At 39.5% G+C, this 21,568-nt stretch overlaps 1 protein-coding gene across 6 annotated transcripts in view; it reads left to right on the top strand.

Moving 5' to 3' along the window:
- Positions 1-21,568, top strand: part of RELN (reelin) — a 357,738-nt gene that overhangs the window by 61,951 nt on the left and 274,219 nt on the right. For all 6 annotated transcript variants that reach the window (XR_015743791.1, XM_087934256.1, XM_087934254.1 and 3 more), the window contains exon 3: positions 21,110-21,245. Coding sequence is in view for 5 of the 6 variants with exons in the window: in XM_087934256.1 (XP_087790382.1) it covers positions 21,110-21,245 (136 nt within the window). In the remaining variant the exon portion in view is untranslated. The remainder of the gene's footprint in view (positions 1-21,109; positions 21,246-21,568) is intronic.

Below are 21,568 nucleotides of genomic sequence, written 5' to 3'. Positions count from 1 at the left end.
GAGAGGCTGAACCAGAGCATGAGTGCAACAATACTTTATTATAACAATAAAGGGCTGACCGTGCTTGCCACGCCTGGAACTGGCTCGCAGCGATCAGCAACTGGTTGGACCCCGCAGCCTGCTTTTATAGCTGGCTGCTGGGGAGGACCAACGAATGGGTGAAGGGGGAAACGCCCCCGCAAAGTGAATGGACCTGAGTGAGAACTCCTAGAGTCCTCAGGACATAACATTCTCAGTGTTAGGAAATTTCTCCTTAGTTCTAGTTTGGGTCTCTCTTTAACAAGCTTCCACCCATTAGCTCTTGTCTGGTCCTCAGGTGCTTTGGAGAAGAAGTCAATCCCCTATTTTATGTGATAACCCCTCAAATACTGGAAGACATTATCTTGTCCCCTCTAATCCTTCTCTTTGATAGGCTAGTCATACCTAGCACCCTCACCTGTTCATCATACGATTTGGCCTCCAGCCCAACATTAGAACTAATATAAGACATTTTCTAATATAACAAAAACATTTTTATCCTAAGACCCTCGGAGCCACCTGTGCGAGATGGGCAGCCATATGAATCAATTAAATAAATAAACATATGCAGCTCCTTTAAGATCAAAACAAATTTTGCGGGGGGGGGGGGCTGCTTACGAGGCCCAGGAAAATTAACCCACATAACTGTACTATCATAATTTGCATGGTTAAAAAGATAACAGTGAATAATTTTCAGGAAGGATCTATAATGGAGAGGAAAAAAGAATCAAAACTAGGGCTATGGGAGAAAAAACTCAATGAAAAAAAAAACTCAGTGAAATATAATGTAAGAGAAAGAGAAGAAGGGAAGGGATAGAAAAACAGAGGACGTTGTCAGATGGGTAGAATTGGGACCACACCTTGTTCCAATTAACTGACCACAAGAATCTAATCAACTAAGTATCAGCACTAAATTGGTTCCAGATAAAGGTCAGTGAATTCAAGAGGGGCTGAATTTGGACCATTTGTGGCAATGTAAGGACTCTAGGCTGATGACTTACTTGACTCCATCCTCCTGTATCTGGCTGCTCTTCTCCTACTGAAGTTGGTAAAACAATGAATAAAACCAGGTTGTAGGCAATGAGAATATCCTGTACAGACTCACCCAAAAAACTATATCCTCCTTTCTTCACCCTCCACAATCTTGCCCCTCATCCAAAAGATTGCAGAATGGCTGCATGAACTGAGGATCCAGCCGGTTCCCTGAATTCATTTCCTTCCCCTTGTTCTGTCCCCACTACACCTTAGTCTGTGTGCAGCTCGGCATGCAGCTAAAGCCACCTATCCTCCAATAAAACAGACTGTGTGGGTAGATCTGAATGCTTTATTGAAAGAACAGGATATGGTAGAACTGGGAAAAATAGGAATACATACAATGAGAACCAAATAGGGCATGGCCTCCCCTTTCCTCTCAGCCAAGCTGTTAAGTTAGCAAGGCCAGAAGTTGGTTGATTCATTCCTTCCTCCTTTGCTTTCTATTCCATGGATCTCTCCAAGCTCTATGTCAGAGGCAGAGTTCCTTGGAGGATTTTGAATGAGACTAATCGAGATGTTAGAGATGTTCATCGCACCTCGACTGAATGAAAAAAAACCCATCTTATATCTCTCCCCTCCATTCAAAGTTCAGGCTCTGCACCATATTCTAGCCCAGGCATCATTACGATGTTCCCTCGAGTTCACTGGAAAGAGGATTGGATATAAATATGGTAATAACAAAAAAAATATTCCCCAAGCTGATGCATTATTAATGTCCTACGATAAAAGCCAAGGAGAAGTTGTAAATCATCAGCGTATGGAAACTTGCTTGAAAAAAACCGAAGCTGGGCATTTCTGGAATTTCATTCTCAACATTGAGAACTTTCTTGGAAGAGAAGCTGAATGGAAGCTTCTTCACATGATACCCATCCAGCCTTTGGTTCTCTAAAAATTTAACCTGAATGCAAATACAAGCTGGAGGGGCTTGTTTTCATTTTCACATTTTACATATACATACAGTTTTGCAGAGGAATGATTGGGTCTGTCATTTGTACTTTGATAACTGTCTGGTTTGGTACAGCAACCAAGCAGGAACTTCTGGTTGAAGTACACCAGAGACTTCAACAGTTAGTTAGGACTGCAGAAAAGAACAATTGCAACCAGCCTGCCTTCCATTGAAGACCTCTATGTTGCACAGATCAGAAGGAGGCCTGAGAAAATATCTATAGATCCCTCACACCCTAGATATAAACTGTTTCAACTCTTCCCCTCAGAGCACTCCTATAGGCCATTACACTTGTTGTGGCCTTTCAGCCACTGGCCCTTCCAGCAGCCGAATCAGATGAAGAGGAGGTGTGGGGGTCAGGATCAGCCTTAGGGCAACCTGGGAGCTCCAAGGGGGAAGAGGGAATGGAGTTTGGAGAGAGAGAGAGGAAGAGGGAGGGAGGGAGAGAGAGAGAGAGGAGAGACAGAGCCTGGGCTGTCTGTCAGCCCTCAGATGGGGACTCAACAGCCCCCAAGTCTGAAAGTGGCTGATAAGGAAGAGGAGGAACAGCTGGGTCCAGTGCCTGATGCACGGATGCACAGAAAGCAGAGGAGAGGAGAGCAGTGGAGATCTATGGTCCGGTCCTCGGGACGGAAGAGCCAGGCCTGGAGGTGGCTGATGAGGAAGAGGAGGAACAGCTGGGTCCAGTGCCTGACGCACGGATGCACAGAAGGCAGAGGAGAGGAGAGTAGTGGAAATCTATGGTCTGGTCCTTGGAACAGAATTACCACCACTGCTAGTGAAGCCTCACCCTAGCTCTGGGGATAAAAGGCAGGGGGCAGAGGTGAATAGATGTAGCAGACAACTATATATCTCGCTGCTGGACGGACTTGTTAGCCTGTGGTGAGAAAGAAACTTCTGTGGTGAGAAAGAAACTTCTTGCCAGGGCTGGTGGTGCTTCTAATAAAGGAATCACTGATTTAGCTACAGAGGGTTTGTCGTGTCTGGGGAGCTGGGCCAGAACAACACTGTTATAGGTCAAAACAACTAGGCACAAAGATAGTTTCTTCTCCCATGCCATCACTCTGCTGTGCACTTAATTCTTGAATTTGACAATATATGGTGACTACTAAGTTCTGTCTAATATGTATGTAAATTAGCCCCATAGAATGTAGTTGCATTATTATTATTATTATTTTATTACTTCTTATATCCCCCTCTGTTAAGTTTGAGCAATGAGAGGCTGAACCAGAGCATGAGTGCAACAGTACTTTATTTTACAAATAAAGGGCTGACCGTGCTTGCCAAGCCTGGAACTGGCTCGCAGCAATCAGCAGCCAGTTGGACCCCGCAGCCTGCTTTTATAGCTGGCTGCTGGGGAGAACTGACCAATGGGAATGGGGGAATAACGCCCACACAAAGTGAGTGGACCTGAGTGAGAACTCCTTGAGTCCTCAGGACATAACACCCTCCTTCTGGCTGCACACCTTTAGTATTATTACTATTATTTCTCTGTTGTTTGCAAGTACACCGAGCAGTCCTGCACAAGAGCCACAAGTGTCTAAGCACACTTGGCCAAATAAAGTATTCCAATTCAAAGTCAAGTCCTGTTTGGTTTGTTTTCCTTTCTTTTTTTTACATCCCTCATTAAAATAAAAACAATAAATTTCCCAATTAAAGCAATTAACTGTGTACATAATGAAACAACTGTCTAAGCTTTCAACTGTCTGCTGACTCTAATCACGCCACCTTGTCAATTCTCATAACCAGTTCAGAAGATGATCCAATCAGCATGGAGCAAATCTTGACTATATGCAGACCCCCCACCCTCTCCCCCCACCCTCTCCCCCTCTCCCTCTCCCTCTCCCCCTAACCCCAACTCAACGCCACACCATTAACATGTGGAGGCAATCTAGAAAGAATGCAAAAAAGAGCAACAAAGATGAAGTGTTAGTACCAATTTATAATGCCTTGGTAGGGCCACACTTGGAATCCTGCATCCAGTTTTGGCCGCCACTATGTAAAAAAGATGTTGAGACTCTAGCAAGAGTGCAGAGAAGAGCAATGAAGATGATTAGGGGACTGGAGGCTAAAACTTATAAAGAAACTGTATCAGGAATTGGAGATATCTATATTTAATGAAAAGAAGGACTAGGGGAAACATGAGTGACGTTCCAATATTTGAGGGGCTGCCACAAAGAAGAGAGAGTCAAGCTACTCTCCAAAGCACCCAAAGGCAGGACAAGAAGCACTAATCGAGGAGAGAAACCACCTAGACCTATGGAGAAATGTCCCGACAGAACAATCAATCAGCATTGGAATCTCTTCTTTAAAGCCAAACAATGGAAAAATGCTCCTCACTTTAGATCAGAAATCTAACTAGAAGATACAACAGTTAGATAAAGTTTCTTCTTCTCCTTGAGAGCATCAAATAGGATAGCATGCAAATCTATTGAACCAAAGCAAGGAATCATCTGAAGTGCATTTAGCAATAGCAATAGCATTTAGACTTATATACCGCTTTATAGTGCTTCAGAGCCCCTTCTAAGAGGTTTACTCTTGCCCCCAGCAATCTGGGTCCTCATTTTACCCACCTCAGAAGGATGGAAGGCTCAGTCAACCTTAAGCCTGGTGAGATTTGATTTGCCGAATTGCAGGCAGCCAGCCAGACAGCAGTCAGCAGAAGTAGCCTGCAGTACTGCACTCTAACCACTGCGCCACCAAGGCTCTTAGGTATCTTAAGGATTGGTACCCTTAAGGATCACTCTTCTTAATGCCATTGCTAAGGAAGAGGCATTGCAGAGCAGAACTGGTCTCAGATGGGTTTGCTGGCACACCTGTCTTTTCTTTTGTTCCACCAGTTCTGATGTTCACCAGACACCCCTGATTTCCAAGGGGGAATCATTACAATAGCAGCATGATTAAAATGAGCCTAACTCAGCGGCCTGCAAAAATAAATTGAAAACACCAGGATGACACAATTAAAAATATTTAATAACATACTATACACCGTTAAAAAAACAACAACACCCTACTCACACACTTCCCCATCTATGTCAACATTAAAAGGTCTTGCAAGGAAATCAGGCAATTGGACATATTTTTTCCCTCTTTAGAGGCAAGACAAAGCAATCCTGAGGTTTAAAAAAAAGATAATATTCATTTTGCAGCAGTAGCTAATCTAACCATCCTTGCAAGGTATGTTGCAGCAGTAGCTAATCTATCTATCCTTCTAAGGTAGGTAAAAGGAGGGCCCAGATTGTTGAGGGCAGGATGGTGACTTCGTAAACCGCTTAGAGAGGATTGTAAAGCACTATAAAGCAGTTTGCTTCAAAATCACTTGGGAATGCAAAATATTAACTCTTAAAAATGGGGTGTTTCACCTGTTTGATTTATACAAGAGGTCCTTGGTTCTTTCTGAGCTTGGTTGTTTTCTTGCAGACGTCCCAAAGGTGTTTTTTTCTGAAGGCAACTGGACTTTCTTGTTTTTTTCTTTGAAGATGTTTTGCTTCTCATCCAAGAAGCTTCTTCAGCTCTGACTGGATGGTGGGGAAATTGAAGGATTTATGTTCCTTGCAGACAGCTGGTCATTTGCATCCTTTTAGAGGGTTGTTGGGGCCACTTGGAGATTTATCTGTGTATCACTGGATGACTGAGAAACTCTACAGACTTTTAGCTATACAATTTGGGATGAACATCCTTTGAATGGTGTGGGAGTAGGAATAGATTTCCAGAGGGAAAAAATTGCAGATTACAGGAACCAGGAGTACCACTCAGGTGACCCTGAGGACACAGAGAAACCTCCAAGTGGCCTCAATGACCCTCTAAAAGGATGCAAATGATCAGCTATCTGCAAGGAATAGAAATCCTTCCATTCCCCACCGTTCTGTCAGTGCTGAAGAAGCTTCTTGGATGAAAAGCGAAACATCTTCAAAGTAAAAAACAAGAAAGTCCAATTGCCTCCTGAAAAAAGCACCTTTGGGACAACTATGACCTGGATGACTGAGAATCTCTACAGACTTTTCTTGCAGACATTTCATTACCAAACTAGGTAACTTCATCTAGTACTAGCACTGATGATATTTAGTTTGCATAGGGAAAATGCTGCAAGAAAACAACCAAGCTCAGAGAGCACTAAAGACTCATTTCAACCCTGAGCTACAAATACTCTCCTTTATCATTTGATTCATATACCATATATATATCAATTTTATTAAGAAACTGCGTAATTTAAAGACACTTCTGAAAGTCTCCCTCTCTTGTTAGTAAAGAAGAGTCATCTAAGAAAGCAAATGTCAGCAAAGAAAAGGAGGCTGTGAGCAGGATATAAATTATAATTATCCACCAAATGCAACTCAAGCATACAGTACATTTTTTTTAATGCTCCAAGGGCACGTAATGGGCCCCCAAGCTTTTTGGAAATGCAACATAATAACGTAATTTTTCTGGAAGTCTGACTGTAGAGCGAAAAAGAATTGGGCCACCAGAAAAAGTTACATAGGTATTTCTCCTAATGAAGGCATTCTATCACTACTCTATCACATGTGGGACTGCAAAAAGCATTAGTAATCAGGTCTTTTTTACAGCCACATATTTTTTCCACTTTATATTCAGAGCAAGGTCTCATCCAATGCAAATGAACTACAGTTGTGTAGGATTTTGTAGAAGGGTGCTTTTCTTCTTAACAAAGGACCTTAATATTAAGTTGCTGATTACTGATTTAAGACATTAGGATTAAAACATACTTTAATGCTTTTTGGAAGGGCTCTACTCTATTGCTACTCATGTTTGCTCATTTCTCTACTTATTTTGATTTCTAAATGTCAACATTTCTAGTCCCAGTGGGAGAATTAGGTCCTAAGGTTTGGGAGAAGGGAAATAGTTATAGAACAATGCATTCCTAATGTGAGAATAGTTGATGGTGGCAAATGTTGTGAAAAGATTACTCAGGTCAGAGAAAGAAGAAGGGATAAGAAAGAAACTCAAAATAACTCCACTTTTGATTTTGTATAATGCAAGATGGATCATCATGGAAAAAGATCTTTCTTTGTAGTCACGAAGGCTTGATGTTCAGTCAATCAAAGATGGAACAGAGCTAAACTTGAACAGTCTTTCAAGATTATGTTCTTCTATTCTACTAAATATCTTGGAATTTCTCTTGTGCCATTTCTTGACCTTTCCGAGTTGACATATCAGCTCACTGGTCTTTCTTTTTTCGAGGGGTCCTTGATGCTCTCTGAGAAACATTTGCAAGAAAACAATGAAGCTCGGAGGGCGCCAAGGATCCCTCATTTCAACCCAAATATTCTCCTTTATTGGTTTCCTTTTTTATGCATGTATATAGTATATTCATCAGACTTATTTTGCTCCTTTGAAAAAAAGATATCACACTATTTACTGGAAATAATAAACTGAACTGAAATTTGTCTTACAACATCACTGGTGTTTATCACTAAAAGAAATCACATTTAGTATAGATAAAATAGATATCCAAAGGAAATATTTTATACCAAAAAATTAGGAGACCCTGTGGATTTTACTCCACTAGTTGTTGCTGAGTTTAGGCAGTAGAGAGCTGGTCTCCATTTCAAGGTCATTGAGCCAGTGCTGCCTAAAGATATTTCTGCAGTCATGTGGCCAGCAGGACATCACAGAGTGTTATTAACTTCCCACTGAAATGGTACCTATTTATCTACTCACATTTGCATGTTTTTGAACGGCTAGATTGACAGGAGCTGGAGCAAGGATGGGAGTTTGGGTCTTGTACCCAGGCTGCCAGATTTTCAGCCAACAAGCCCAGCGTCTTAACCAGAGGTGGCCTTCAGCAGGTTCTGTCCAGTTCTGGAGAACCAATCGTGGCAATTTTGAGTAGTTTGGAGAACCGGCAAATCCCATCTCTGACTGGCCCTGCCCCCCATCTTTTCTCCGCCTCCCATTGAGTCCCAGCTGATTGGCTGGGTCTTCTTTGGTTGCCCTGCACAGGAGAACAGAGCTGGAAAGCAGGTTAGTGAGGTGGGGAGGGAATGGGGATTTTGCAGTATCCTTCCCCTGCCATGCCCATCAAGCCAGGCCATGCCCAGCAAACCACACTCACAGAACTGGTAGTAAATTTTTTTGAATCCCACACGGGTCTTTACCTCTGAGCCACCATGCCACCCTATAAGGGACCATAGCATTATAGTAATAATTGATATTTCTGGATGTAAGCAGCTACTTGAATATCTGTGCATTATTGATTGATGCTATTGAATATGTAGGAATACCGTATCAATGATGCTTCTGTGGGCTGTGATTCTGTTGAACAATTCAAAGACTTTGAGTTAAAATGAGATACTGAATAAAAATGGAATAGGTCTTGGATAGGTAGTGCAATAAAATAAACATTATGCAAATATTTTTGTTGAATTTTAAGGGGATATTACCTCTTCTGGATTCTATTGATTTAGGGAATCTAGAAAATTGAATGAACTGGAATTGTGATCAATGAACAAAAAGAAGGAGCCACTTTGGATTAAAACTAGGAAGAAATTAGGAGTACTTTGTAATCCTATCATCTGCTTGTACCTTTTGGCTTTATAATTATGCGCAGCTTAATTACAAATGTACTTGGGAATTTGATGCCAATAAATGTCTCATGGCAGATCACCAATGCTGACATGCAAATTGAAGAAGGTCTCCTTACTTGAGCAGGGGGTTGCACTAGATGACCTCCAAGGTCCCTTCCAACTCTGTTCTGATTCTGAGGTACACGTTCTAGGCTGGCATTCTTTGTTTTGCTTACTGTCTCCTATTCATTAATATAGAAAAATCTATCAACATTTTCCCTTAAAATGTCTCTTTGCCTAATTTTAAAGGCAATCCCCTTATATTTGTGAGACTGACTTTCGATCCCTAACATCTGGAGCTGATAAAGTGGCTATGCAGACAAATAGCAATACCAGGGAGAAATCAGTCCCCATTAGCATATTACTAGGGGGCTGAGATTAATCAGTTTTAGTGGGGTTTTTTTTAATGTTAAGCTTTCTGATCTGCTAATCTGCCTTACAAGAAAAACAATTAAGAAGCCCTATCAGACTCACCATGGTATCCTTATTTACTTATGTTCCACTTGGAAACCAATGGGGTAGCACAAATGATGTACTTGAAGAAAAGACTTTGGCTGTAATTCTTCAGGTCCCTCGGGACCACTTTTTCGTATTAAATACAGATTTAAGCTTAGAAGATCCCTCATTTTTACACATTAATGTTTGGCTCCTGATTGCACGTTCCTTGTTTGCTTCCACTTTGAAATGAGTTACATGTGGAATAAACCTTGATCTAAGTGCTTCAACAAGGCACTAATAATATTTTATCCTGGAACCAACGTGATGAGTACATTGGTTTAGTACAGAATTCATACAAAGGTATGCTTATCCATCCTTAGGATTAAGATGAAGCTCGACAAATACATTTATTGATTGATCTGTAAGTGTTTTATAAAAATCAATAAGTCATGGGATAGTAGCTCAGCTTTCCTCTTAGGTTACCGGATCAAAAACATTGAAATCCCACAATTTTTGAAGTCTATCTATGGTAAGAATCTATTTCAGTTGGTGAAATAGAAAACGATCTTCCTGAACCAGAAAAACAGAATTCCATCTAAGGCTTCTTTCAACTGCCCTGTCTCTAAAGGAATTCTGGGAGCTGAAGTCCACAAGTCTTAAAGTTGCCAAGGTTGGACACCCCTGCTCTAAAGGAAAACTCTGAGAGCAAAATTTGCCTGATATTTATTTAGTGCATCAAGCAGTAGCGCTTAGACTTATATACCGCTTCACAGTGCTTTGCGGCCCTCTCTAAGCTGGTTTACAAGGTCAGCATGTTGCCCCCAACAATCTGAGTCCTCATTTGACCCACCTTGGAAGGATGGAAGGCTGAGTCAACCATGAGCCGGTCAGGATCAAATTCCTGGCAGTGGGCAGAGTCAGCCGGCAATATGGCATTCTAACCAGTGCACTACCTGGAAAGAGAATGAGAAAAGAAATACAAGAAGGAGGGAGGGAGGGAGGAAAGAAGGAAGGGAGGGAGAAAGGCTGAGTCAACCTTGAGCCTGTCAGGATCAAACTCCTGGCAAGTGGGCAGAGTTAGCCTGCAATACTGCATTCTAACCACTGCGCCACCACAGCTCAGCAAACAAACAGTAAAAAAATAATAATAACAAGATCTATTGCATCCATTCATCCCAATGCCTGCTGAAAAAAATCACCTCTTCAAGGGCTTTCAAAGACAGAACTGGTTCAGGAATATGCTGTCATAGATGTAGGCGAAAGAGGGAAGAAGTCAGGTTAGTAGAGTGGATGAGTTTCAAAGCAGTTGACTACTGAGGTATCACCGTAAGATGACAAGACCAAAAAGTGTATTAATTCAGCAATCGAATTAGACATGTTTAGGGAATGTATCAGGTGTAGTATTGTTCAATATTTTCTGACACTTTGTGGCTCAATGGACATCATTTTTCAGGGTGTGTGGTAGTCACAGGCCTTTTAATGTTGTGATGCCTCTGTTATTATAGGAAAAGGAGTTGTAGAAGTTAGGGCAGAGTTAAAAGAGGGATTAGCTTAGAATCCCTAGATAGCTACAAGCAGACTAAGTTCAACCTCCTTTGAATTCTGTGGATCATTATCGAACTTCTAGCAGGTGCTAACCATTAGTTGAGAAGGTTCCTGTACATACTGTAGGCTTATAATTATAAATTAATTGCTAACCTAATTAACTTTCAAATGTGGATCAGATCTTTCCCTCTGAACATTATCAATAATAGTGTCAGGCCATCTTGTTTTCTGCCAGCCCCTTTGAATGGCCTTTGATTCCTCCAGTCTTCTCCAATGTCTTTTTTATCTATCTAAAATAAATATCTTGTCCAAGACCATTGGAAATGCTTATATGGAGCGTCTCGTTGCACAGGTCTATGAGTAGCCAATGAATGGAAGTGTAATAAATCATGAAAAAATGTTTGTGAGAAAAATGGATGGATCGAGGCACAACTAATGCATTACTTCTGATGAAATTGTGGCCCTAGTAACACCTTAGGTCAAATTCCAAATCTGAGGCCCCATGTACAGATTTTACAGAAGCCCGATGATGATTCAGTTTACAGAAAATATGGCTAAAAGAAAGAAACTGGAAAAAGGGTTAAGACAACCCTTATCTAAATGGACATAGGTTGGATAAACCTTTCTCTTGGGTAAAACTTTATCCCGGGACACATAACTTTCTCTGTCCATTCATCTCAAAATATCTCTCCATTTGCATTCATTTCTTTAGACAGCAGAACACAACATTTTGTATCTGTTGTGAGGACGAACAATGGACCAGTAATTATAAAATTATCCATTGCAATGTCCTACCCGTCCATGACTACTTCAGCTTCAACCACAACAATACAGGAGCGCACAATAGATACAAACTCAAGGTAAACCGCACCAAACTCGACTGCAGGAAATACGACTTGAGCAACAGAATGGTCAATGCCTGGAATACACTACCTGACTCTGTGGTTTCTTCTCCAAACCCCAAAAACTTTAACCTCAGACTGTCTACTCACCTTTTTCCTAAGAGGTCTGTAGGGGGCGTGCATAAGCGCACCAATGTGCCTACCGTACCTGTCCTAATGTTTCTTTTTATTCATATCCATTTCATGTATTCATAATCATGTTTATACTTATACCTATTATCTAATACTTGCTTGACAAATGAATAAAAAAATAAATAAATAAAAATAATTACAAAGAGGACTTGGACACAAGTGTATCATCTGAAAAATGATTGCTCCTTTTTCTCTTTGATGAATATGCCAATCACTGCCTACTACCATAGTTTTTCCTTTGTATTTATACTTGTTCCTTGAAATCCCTTGATTTCAGATGTCTAGTGTTTATTCCACCCACCTACCCCTATCCTCAAGTTGACAGCAAACAATCATAAAAAGTCAAGACTTGGAACTCTTCCTGACCTACCTTTTAACAAATACATATGCTTAATAAATTGACAAAGAATCTAATTCAGTCTCTTGGGGAAATTATGCAAATAGAAGGCTATATGCTCGCCTCCCAGCAGCCACTCATTTGCATATATGTAACTCATGTCAGCTTGAAGTCATAAATCCCTAAGACAAAGATACGTTTCCAGTGGATTCTGACAAAGGGCCTGCTTGGAAAATGTTAATGAAGAACCCATCATATCCAGGTCATTGAAGGAAAGATGAAGGAAAGAATTTAAATTCATAAATGGCTGGTGAGACGCAATGGTTATCTTTATAAAATGAGCAGCCTACAAATATTGAAAACTAGCCATGTTTTAACTTCCTTGCATTCAAAAAATAATAATAATCATAATCATAAATATGAACCAAATATTGAATTAGAAGCAGCCAATGGAATATAACCGGGTGGAAGATTAGAATATTGGGGGTAATTTAAAAGCAGATCCTATAATATACATGTATATACAATTATGTTGTGATATCTTGTCTGTGGAGAAAACATTGCAATTTTGAAAAGCTGCACCCCTGTTGAAAACTGTGAGGAGCTCATCAAGGATTAAAAACAGACACTCCTCAGTAAAAATAGTGAATGAAAACCCTAAACCTTAAGTACAAATGTTGAGAAGAAACACAATAAAATATACTGTGCTATTGATGAAGTAGTTTGCAAAAATTGTTGCGTCCTTTTGTTTGGCCCCAATAAACGGTTTTCTATTCTAAGTTTTGCTCAAGTGTAGTTTTTGGAATATATATTTTTACAAAGCTTTAGGAAGAATAAGATACCTGTTAACAAAACGTCTAGGAATCCTGTGTGGGAGAAGTACATTAGAATAGAGTAGAGTAGAGTAGAATAGAATAGAATAGAATAGAATAGAATAGAATAGAATAGAAATAGAAATAGAAATAGAAATAGAAATAGAAATAGAAATAGAAATAGAAATAGAATTAGAATTAGAATTCTTTATTGGCCAAGTGTGATTGGACACCCAAGGAATTTGTCTTTGGTGCAAATGCTCCCAGTGTACATAAAGAGAAAAGATACATTCGTCAAGAGTCCAGAATCATCAGGCACAACACTTAATGATAGTCATAGGGTACAATAAGCAATCAAATCATACTAGGAAACAGTCAATAAAAATCGTTAGAACAGGATCTCGACAAAACAAATTTGAATGTGACACCTGAATGTCTCACATTGGGCATAGAACAAAAATTGTGTAATGCTTTTAGAGAAGGAATTTAAGTGGTATTTTTATAACGGAGATATTTTCTGGATAGATTCTGAATTTGAATTAGCTAAAAATGAATGGAATCCTTGTAGGATGTTCTCCAACAAACGAGTCTTTTAATGTGAACATCTTCTGGAGTTTAGTAATCTCTTCCCCCGCCCCAAAAAATCTTAGATTAGGAATGGAGTGTTATGAAGCATTTCTTGAAAATGTTGATCCTTATTTCAGGTGGGCTTCAGTGGGAAAGAGGAATTCCCTGGAAAACATCTCAAATATTAAATCAATCACTATCAATTCTTTTCACAAAACTTAGGAATCTTTTTGTCTTCCTTCTGTACTGAAGTTCATTTCATAATTTTGTTTTCCTGAAGAAGCCTAGAATCATTGTAATTATATTTAAAATATATTAATTAGAGGTGCTAGGATTGTTCCCCAAGTATTTCTGGTAACTTTTGGAACAGGGTGTCTCTAGGGTTTGAGAAGCTGCATGCACCATATTATAATTATAATTATAATACATCACAAGCATAATAAAATGAAAAATAGTAAGAGATGTAAGGTTTAATTTCTCAACAGCTTTCCTCTGTACAGATCCCTTTATGACCAGGTTCAAACATCACAGTTAATCATAATATGTTTTATTTAAGTTCACCCTTTTAATTCAATATTTCACCATATCTAACTGTTCGTTCCTTTTTATATATTACATGATAAGAAAATGCTTAATAGTCGATAGCCAGAGTGGAATTTTCAAATAACATTGTCTTTTAGTCTTCTCCCAGTTTAACCACAGAGACTCCCATATATAATGTCTTCAAAAGTACCCCTGTGTTTTAGTTCCTTTATACCATAGAAAAGCATGCCACCCCAACAACAGATCATGTCCTTCTAATGTTAACAATCTAGTATTTCTTAATGTTATCCATTCCTTAACCCACATCAAATTTGTAGCTTGGTAATACAACTCCCAATTAGGCAAACCAAATCCTCCTCTTTTTCTGGCATCTTGCAAAAGTTTTAACTTTATTCTTGCTTTCTTACCTTGCCATATATACTTCAACACAATTTTATTTAAATCTTCAAAGTAATCTTTTCCAAGCCTAATTGGAATTGTTTGGAACAAATATAAAATTCTGGGTAATATATTCATCTTGATTGTTGATATTCTGCCTATTAATGACAATTGTAAATTCTCCCATTTCGCCAAATCTAGCGCTATCTGAATATTCTGACATCTTTTAATGCCATTTAACAAACGGGCTAAAACTTAAAAGAAAATATGTGTCTAATTTTAAAGCACTCTTTTATACCAGAGCAAGACTGCTTTTTAATAATAGAATAACTCCCATAAAATCATTTTGTTGTATGAGGTAAGCTAAATCTGATACAACCCGCTGAATTGGAAATAAAAAGGCCTCCATTGTCAGTATGCTCTCCTTTGTGGTATTTAATAATTTATCAAGCTGTGCTGACCCATAATTGATTTGCACAAGCCAGCTGTGTTTTAAAAGTCTCTTCCATTCTATCAAATTCCATGGATCTTTCCCCCCCTGTGAAACAGAATGTAATCATCTGGAAAAAAAAAATCAATCAGTAGTTGTACGTTAGATATGAGTGTAGTTCACTCAGGGTTTCCTTCGAAATGCCAGTAGGTGATTGTTAATTGAGTAATTCCTCTGACTTTAATGGGATTATCACAACAGAACCATTCCATGAATTATTCTTGCTTTTAAACAGTATAACATAGTATAACAACTACAAGAACTACGTTGTTTTATGGGGCAACACGATTCATAAAACCTGTTGGCATACACTGCATTTGTTTTGTCTATTGTTTGCTTTTATTTTTTCCTTGTGAGATTGTATGCTTGATGAGAGAAGGGTTGCTGCATGCGTCACTGCTATATGACCACAAGGTGGCGTTGTATCAGGGTATTCCCCCCGCACACTTATTTAACAATTGCAAGAAAATAACACATATTTGCTGCTCTCTCCACTTAAATCGGTATAAATAAGGCTGAGAAATTATGTATTCAACCCAGATAAATATTGCAAGTGAAATTTGTGTAGTTCTTTCTTTGATCTTGCCCAACTCCAATCTTTAGCAAAGCAAGAAGAAGAGAAATTCCACCTTGGACGAGACCCTTGTGGAATTTATTTCTCCCCGGTGCTAAATGAGACAGTTGTTAAGTGAATCATACCCAATTTTATGAGTTTTATTTTGCCAAAGTCAACCAATGAATCACAATTGTTAAGCAAATCTGGCTTCCTTCACTGAAATGGTTTGTCAGAAGCCGGATGGGAAGGTTGCAGATTGCAATCATGGGATGCTACAATCATTGTAAACTGCTTAGAAAGGGCTGTAAAACACTGTGAAATGTTATATAAGTCCAAGTGCTATTGCTATTGTAAATACATGCCAGTTGCCAAATGCCTGAAATTACATCACATGGTCACAGGTGTGAAAAGAAACCACCAAACCACTTTTTCCAGCTCTGACATACCTTTGAATGGTCAAAAAGTCAAGGAACGTCCGTAGTTGGCTATAATGGGGAAAATATATAGAATTATGAGCCATTGATGAACCCTGGTGGCACAGTAGTTAAAATTCAATATTGCAGGCTGACTCTGCCCATGGCCAGGAGTTCGATCCTGACTGACTCAAAATTGACTCAACCTTCCATCCTTCCAAGGTCAGTAAAATGAGGACCCAGATTGTTGGGGGCAAGAGTCTGACTCTGTAAATCATCCAGAGAGTGCTGTAAAGTACTATGGGGCAGCAAATACATCTAAGTCCTAGCTCTATTATATAACCTAGAAATGCTGTATTATAAAATAAGAGAGAAAGGAAGTGAGAATGGAATGGAACATCCATATCTACATATATAAAGCCAAGCACCACTCACTCATCACAAAATCTCCAGAACCATAAGGCTTACAAACTTGAAATTTAGCACTTTGGCTTTTAGGTGCTCTCTAAGAAAGGATTTTTCAAAATGACCATCAGATCATTACTATTACTTAATACAGTAATTAACATGCTCTGATGCTAAAGAGGTCTACTCCCCCTCCCCACCTGAAAAGAACTCTGTTCCAACTGCCAGTTGCCTCACATTCTGTTACCTCAGTTCAAACTGGCACATTCTACTCCCTCACTCAGGAGCTGTCTGGGGCTCTTACACTACTAAATGTCAGTACCTCACCAAAATGTCTATGCCTTCCACTTATGGAACTGCTTCTGGACTCAAGGTGGTGGGAGCGATATTCCCTTATGTGTTTCAATCACTGACCACCACTGAGCCAACGGATTGTGAACTGGATTTCTCCTGCATAGCCTGATCACATAGTATCATTGCAAAGTACGGTTATCCAGCTAGTTTAATATAACACTAAATATTGGCTTGATCAAACATGAATATAGTAACTCAGTCGAAACATTTCAGTGAGATACTATCATGTCCTACATTTCCCCCAAAAATGTTGGCATCCAGATGCATTGGACTAGCATCTTTGGATGAGGTTCCATCATCCCTGCACAATACACTAATTGGTCATGCTGGATGATGTTTATGGAGCACACCTTGAGATGGGTTGAGGTGCTTTAAGCATAGAAGATAAACCATCAAGATCTAAATGATGAGGTGGTCACCCCTGACCTTTTTTGCACGTTAAAATCTGAGAAAGACCCTCTCATTCTCCACAACTTGTCTACAACACGGGCATAGTTACACTGTCCTTCCAACAATGCTTTTCAGGAGGAAAAAAAATTGCTCAACTATTCTATGTGAAGGACTTTGAAGACCATAAAAACATCTATATAAATTATATATTATCCCTGCCAGACTTGAACTTCAAGTCCTCAGGATTCCATTGACCTTGTCTATGACCCATTGGAAGAATTAAAGTCCTCCACAAGTGACCAGATTCCTGAAAATGCTCCAATGACCTTGTCTTAATTTGGGTTATATAGAACTTTTATTACAGCAAGTGCCAGAAAATTGAGGACATCCATCTATTACGGATAAGCCCTGTTCCAGGGCTTGGATTAGACATGATATACAGCCAGTATCCTTAACAGTTTCACTGTAAAGTAATATACAACAGAGAAAGGCATAATAAGATGGAATGACATATATACTGTTTCAACACACAATAAAACTCAAGGGGGAAATAACTCCAGGGAAGTCTTTCTTACCTTTTTAAATAGGTTGTGATTTAGTGAGTCTTAGCTGTTGGCTCTACCCCAAATGACACAAAGATGTGTAGAAACTCTATTTTTAAAAAATAGTGATGCACCCAATCATTTTTTCTTTAGTCCTTGCTGTTTCTGTATTAAATGACCTGAATATTCAGAGCATGTAGAAGAAAAATACAATCTTATTATTATTTTAAAAAGAGAGAACCCTTGCCAGTGTCATGTCTATCATAAGGGTTGGTTAGAGAAACTGCAGCATAATTACTTTTTTTTTTTGCGCTCCTTCCTTCTGTTTTCCATAGTGGTCTGGCTTTGTACAGATGTGTTTTCATTTTCATATCCAAGGTCTACAATGAAATGCTATGCTAAGTCTATGTGATGTCCTGGGGCGTGGCACAAAAGCAACACAGTCAAATAAGCAAGAAGAGTCCCTTTATTATCTCCAACTTTGCCCCCAATGTCCAGGCTACCTTCAGCTGGAGTAAAACTCTCCCAGGAACAGTCTTTTAAGTGGAGGAAATTCAGTCCGAAAACAAAGTACATACAAACTGTAACTAAAAATCCACACAAACCACGCTGCAGTGATTAACTTGACAAGGCAGGAGAAGGAATTGCAGACTTGAAAGCACAGCAAAACACACACAGTTGGGAAGACGCCAGGAACACAGACAAGCCTCAGGGATACCAGATAATTCACAATTTGCTCCCAACAACTTGCTGCACGCAGCTTCCCTTTTTAAACACTGTTCCCAGCTGCAGCTAATGAAGGGATTCAGGTCCCTTTCCTCCCCCGTAAGCCACGCAACCCACATTGCTCCCTTCTCCGTTCCTCCCTGCATGCCCTAGGATGAAGAGAGGGTGGACCTGGGTCTTCCTCTGAATTCCCTCTCCCTTGCTCTACCTCTCCCCTGTTCTGCCCAGCCGGCCCTTGCCCCTCCCCAGTGTCTTCCACAGCCAATGGAGCCACATTCCTGCTCCCTGTCAGCTGCTCAGCCTCCTTCTCCAAATCAGATTCCGACAGAGGCAAAACAGTCTATGGGAAATACTGCTTTACTTACAGAACAACAAAAATCTAAACCTCTAATTTCCCTCTTTTTTTTCTGTACAAAGAAATATTTTAGGACATTATAGCCTGCAATTCTATATAGGAAATAATTCTTAATGGGACTCACTTCTAAGTGTGAAGTTAGAACGGCACTGAAAAAAAAGTGACATGACCATTTTTCACCCTTATAACTGTTGCAGCATCCCCATGGTCATGTGATTTACATTCAGATGCTTGATATGCTTCATATTTATGACAGTTGCAGTATCTTGGGGTCATGGGATCGCCTTCTATCAATGAGGCAGCCAGATTCACTGAACCGGGTTACTAATTTAAAAACTGCAGTGATTCACAAATGTAGCAAGAAAAGTTGTGAAATGGGGCAGAACTCACTTAACAAATTCCTCCCTTAGCAACAGAAATTTTGGGCTTGATTGTGGTTGTAACTCGAGGACTATCTGTAAAAGTTTGTGCAACTAACTTCTACCTTAATGATATTTTTCCCTTCAACTTTGTACTTATTTTGGTCCAACCAGTCCTTCAAGAAAATTCTTTTCCACTTACATGTTATATATCATCAAAAAAATAAATTAATTTTTAGGGAAAAAAAATACTGAACTGCAAAGAATGATACAACGGTGATAATAGAGTGAGAAACTATACACATTATAGTAATTTAAAATCTCTATAACTAAAAAGAAAGGGGTGGAAAAGTACAAATAAGAATCATACAATTTAACAGATAACAGATAATCAGAGTTGGAAGGGACCTTGTAGGTCATCTAGTCCAACCCCCCGCCCAAGCAGGAGGCTCTACACCATTTCTGACAGATGACAGTCCAATCTCTTCTTGAAAGTCTCAAGTGATGAAGCTCCCACAACTTCCAAGGGCAACTTCTATTCCATGGGTTGATTGTTCTCATTGTCAGAAAGTTTCTCCTTATTTCCAGGTTGAATCTCTCCTTGTTCAGTTTCCATCCATTATTCCTTGTCTGACCTTCGGGTGCTTTAGAAAATAGCTTGACCCCTTCCACTCTGTGGCAGCCCCTCAAATATTGGAAGACTGCTATCCTGTCTCCCCTGGTCTGTCTCTTCCCTAGACCAGTCAAGCCCAGTTCCTGTAACCGTTCTTCATGTTTTCGTCTCCAGTCCCCTAATTATCCTGGTTGCTCTTCTCTGCACTTTTTCTAGAGTCTCAACACCTTTTTTATAATGTGGTGACCAAAACTGGATGCAGTACTCTAGGTGTGGTCTTACTAAGGCTTTATAGAGTGAGATTAGTACCTCACTTGATCTTGATTGTATCCCTCTGTTAATGCAGTTTAGGATTGCATTTGAAGATGCAGTGTCTGTTACTTGTTCTGCTCAAAGAACTAAGTTCCATGATGGAACTAAGTTCCACCACCATTGTAGAGAATAAAGCAACAACAGCAACAAAAATCTGGTCCATTGATTTTAATCCATAGAATACCAGTAGGTTTTTGAAGACTTCCTGGTTTGTTTTTTTCTAGGACTTAACAGTGCGAGGTAGACTTTAAGAGCTTCCAGATATCTTAATCTCCATTTTTACAACATAATTAATTTGGGGAAGAGCCAAAGCTGCTTTTTCAAGAGGCAACTGGACTTTCTTGTGTTTTCTTTGAAGACAGTTTGCTTCTCATCCAAGAAACTTCTTCAGCTCTGTGACAGTCCAGCTTGCTTTTTGAAAAAGTACCTTTGGGACAACCATAATCTAGATGGCTGAGAATCTCCGTAGACAAAACTTGGAGAAGACCCAAAAATAATTCTTGGGAAATTGTTAGTCTGGGCAATTGGCTCTAGATTCCCACCCATGGATATGGACAAATACTATCAAATACAAAATTCCAAAATACAGAGGAAGTTTTTCATTATACTATACTATATATTCTATTTTTACCTGAAGCTTCTTCTCTGTCAAATAATCTTTTAAGTATCAATAACAGAATAGGAAAAGAATCAATACTAAATGGTTAAAAAGATCAATTAACATTTTAAAGCCCAGTGAAAGAAATACTGTACATTGAGAATATAGGAAAATGTAGTTTTGAAGTTCAGAGCAAAGAGTAATTTCCCATTAGTGTTCAAAGTAATATCTATCTATCTATCTATCTATCTATCTATCTATCTATCTATCTATCTATCATCTATCATCTATCATCTATCATCTATCTATCTATATCTTTCTATCTATCCATCGTGTGTGTGCATATATGTATATGTGTGTGTATACACACACACACACACACACACAGAGTGGTGGGATTCAATTTTTTTTACTACCAGTTCTGTGGGCATGGCGGGCGTGGCAAAATCCCATTGCCTCCCCATCCCCACCTGCTTTCCAGCTCCATTCTCCTGTGCAGGGCAACAAAAGAAGACCCAGCCAATCAGCTGGGACTTGGGAGGCGGAGAATAGATGGGGGCGGGGCCAGTCAGAGGTGGTGTTTGCCGGTTCTCCAAACTACTCAAAATTTCCGCTACCGGTTACCCAGAACTGGTCAAAACCTGTTGAAGACCACTTCTGTATGAATTTCTTATTAATTGTTCATGGATGCTTGTGCAGAAATAGAATGAAACTGTTGAATGAATTTTCATGAATATTTATTTTGTCTCTTCCTTGCAGGAATAATGTCTGATCACCAATTTGGGAATCAATTCATGTGCAGCGTGGTTGCATCGCACGTCAGCCACCTTCCAACCACAAATCTCAGTTTTGTTTGGATTGCTCCTCCTGCAGGAACAGGCTGCGTGAATTTTATGTAAGTAACTGTCACTGTTATTGTTAAGGCGAAGGTTACTGTAGGAGAAGGAGTTAAAAGAGGGATCAGCCTAGAATCCCTACGTAGTCACAAGCGAACTAAGTCCAAGCTCCCTTGAATTCCATTGACCCTTATCTAACTTCAAGCAAATGCTAACCATGAATTGAGAAGATTCCTGTGCATAGGCTGTTTAGCAATAAGTCAGTTTAATTCATGTGTGGACCTTATCTTTCCTGCCTGACAGTTACTTTATGACAGAAGAACTATAGAAGGTAATATATGTACAGGTAGTTCTCAACTTACAACCGTTCATTTAGTGAACA

The sequence above is a fragment of the Pseudonaja textilis genome, chromosome 5 (genome assembly GCF_049901715.1).
Source record: "Pseudonaja textilis isolate UNSWEBS1 chromosome 5, rPseTex1.2, whole genome shotgun sequence".
NCBI lineage: Eukaryota > Metazoa > Chordata > Lepidosauria > Squamata > Elapidae > Pseudonaja > Pseudonaja textilis.
Note: the sequence above shows the minus strand (reverse complement) of the source record. Positions and strands in the feature narration are given on the sequence as shown.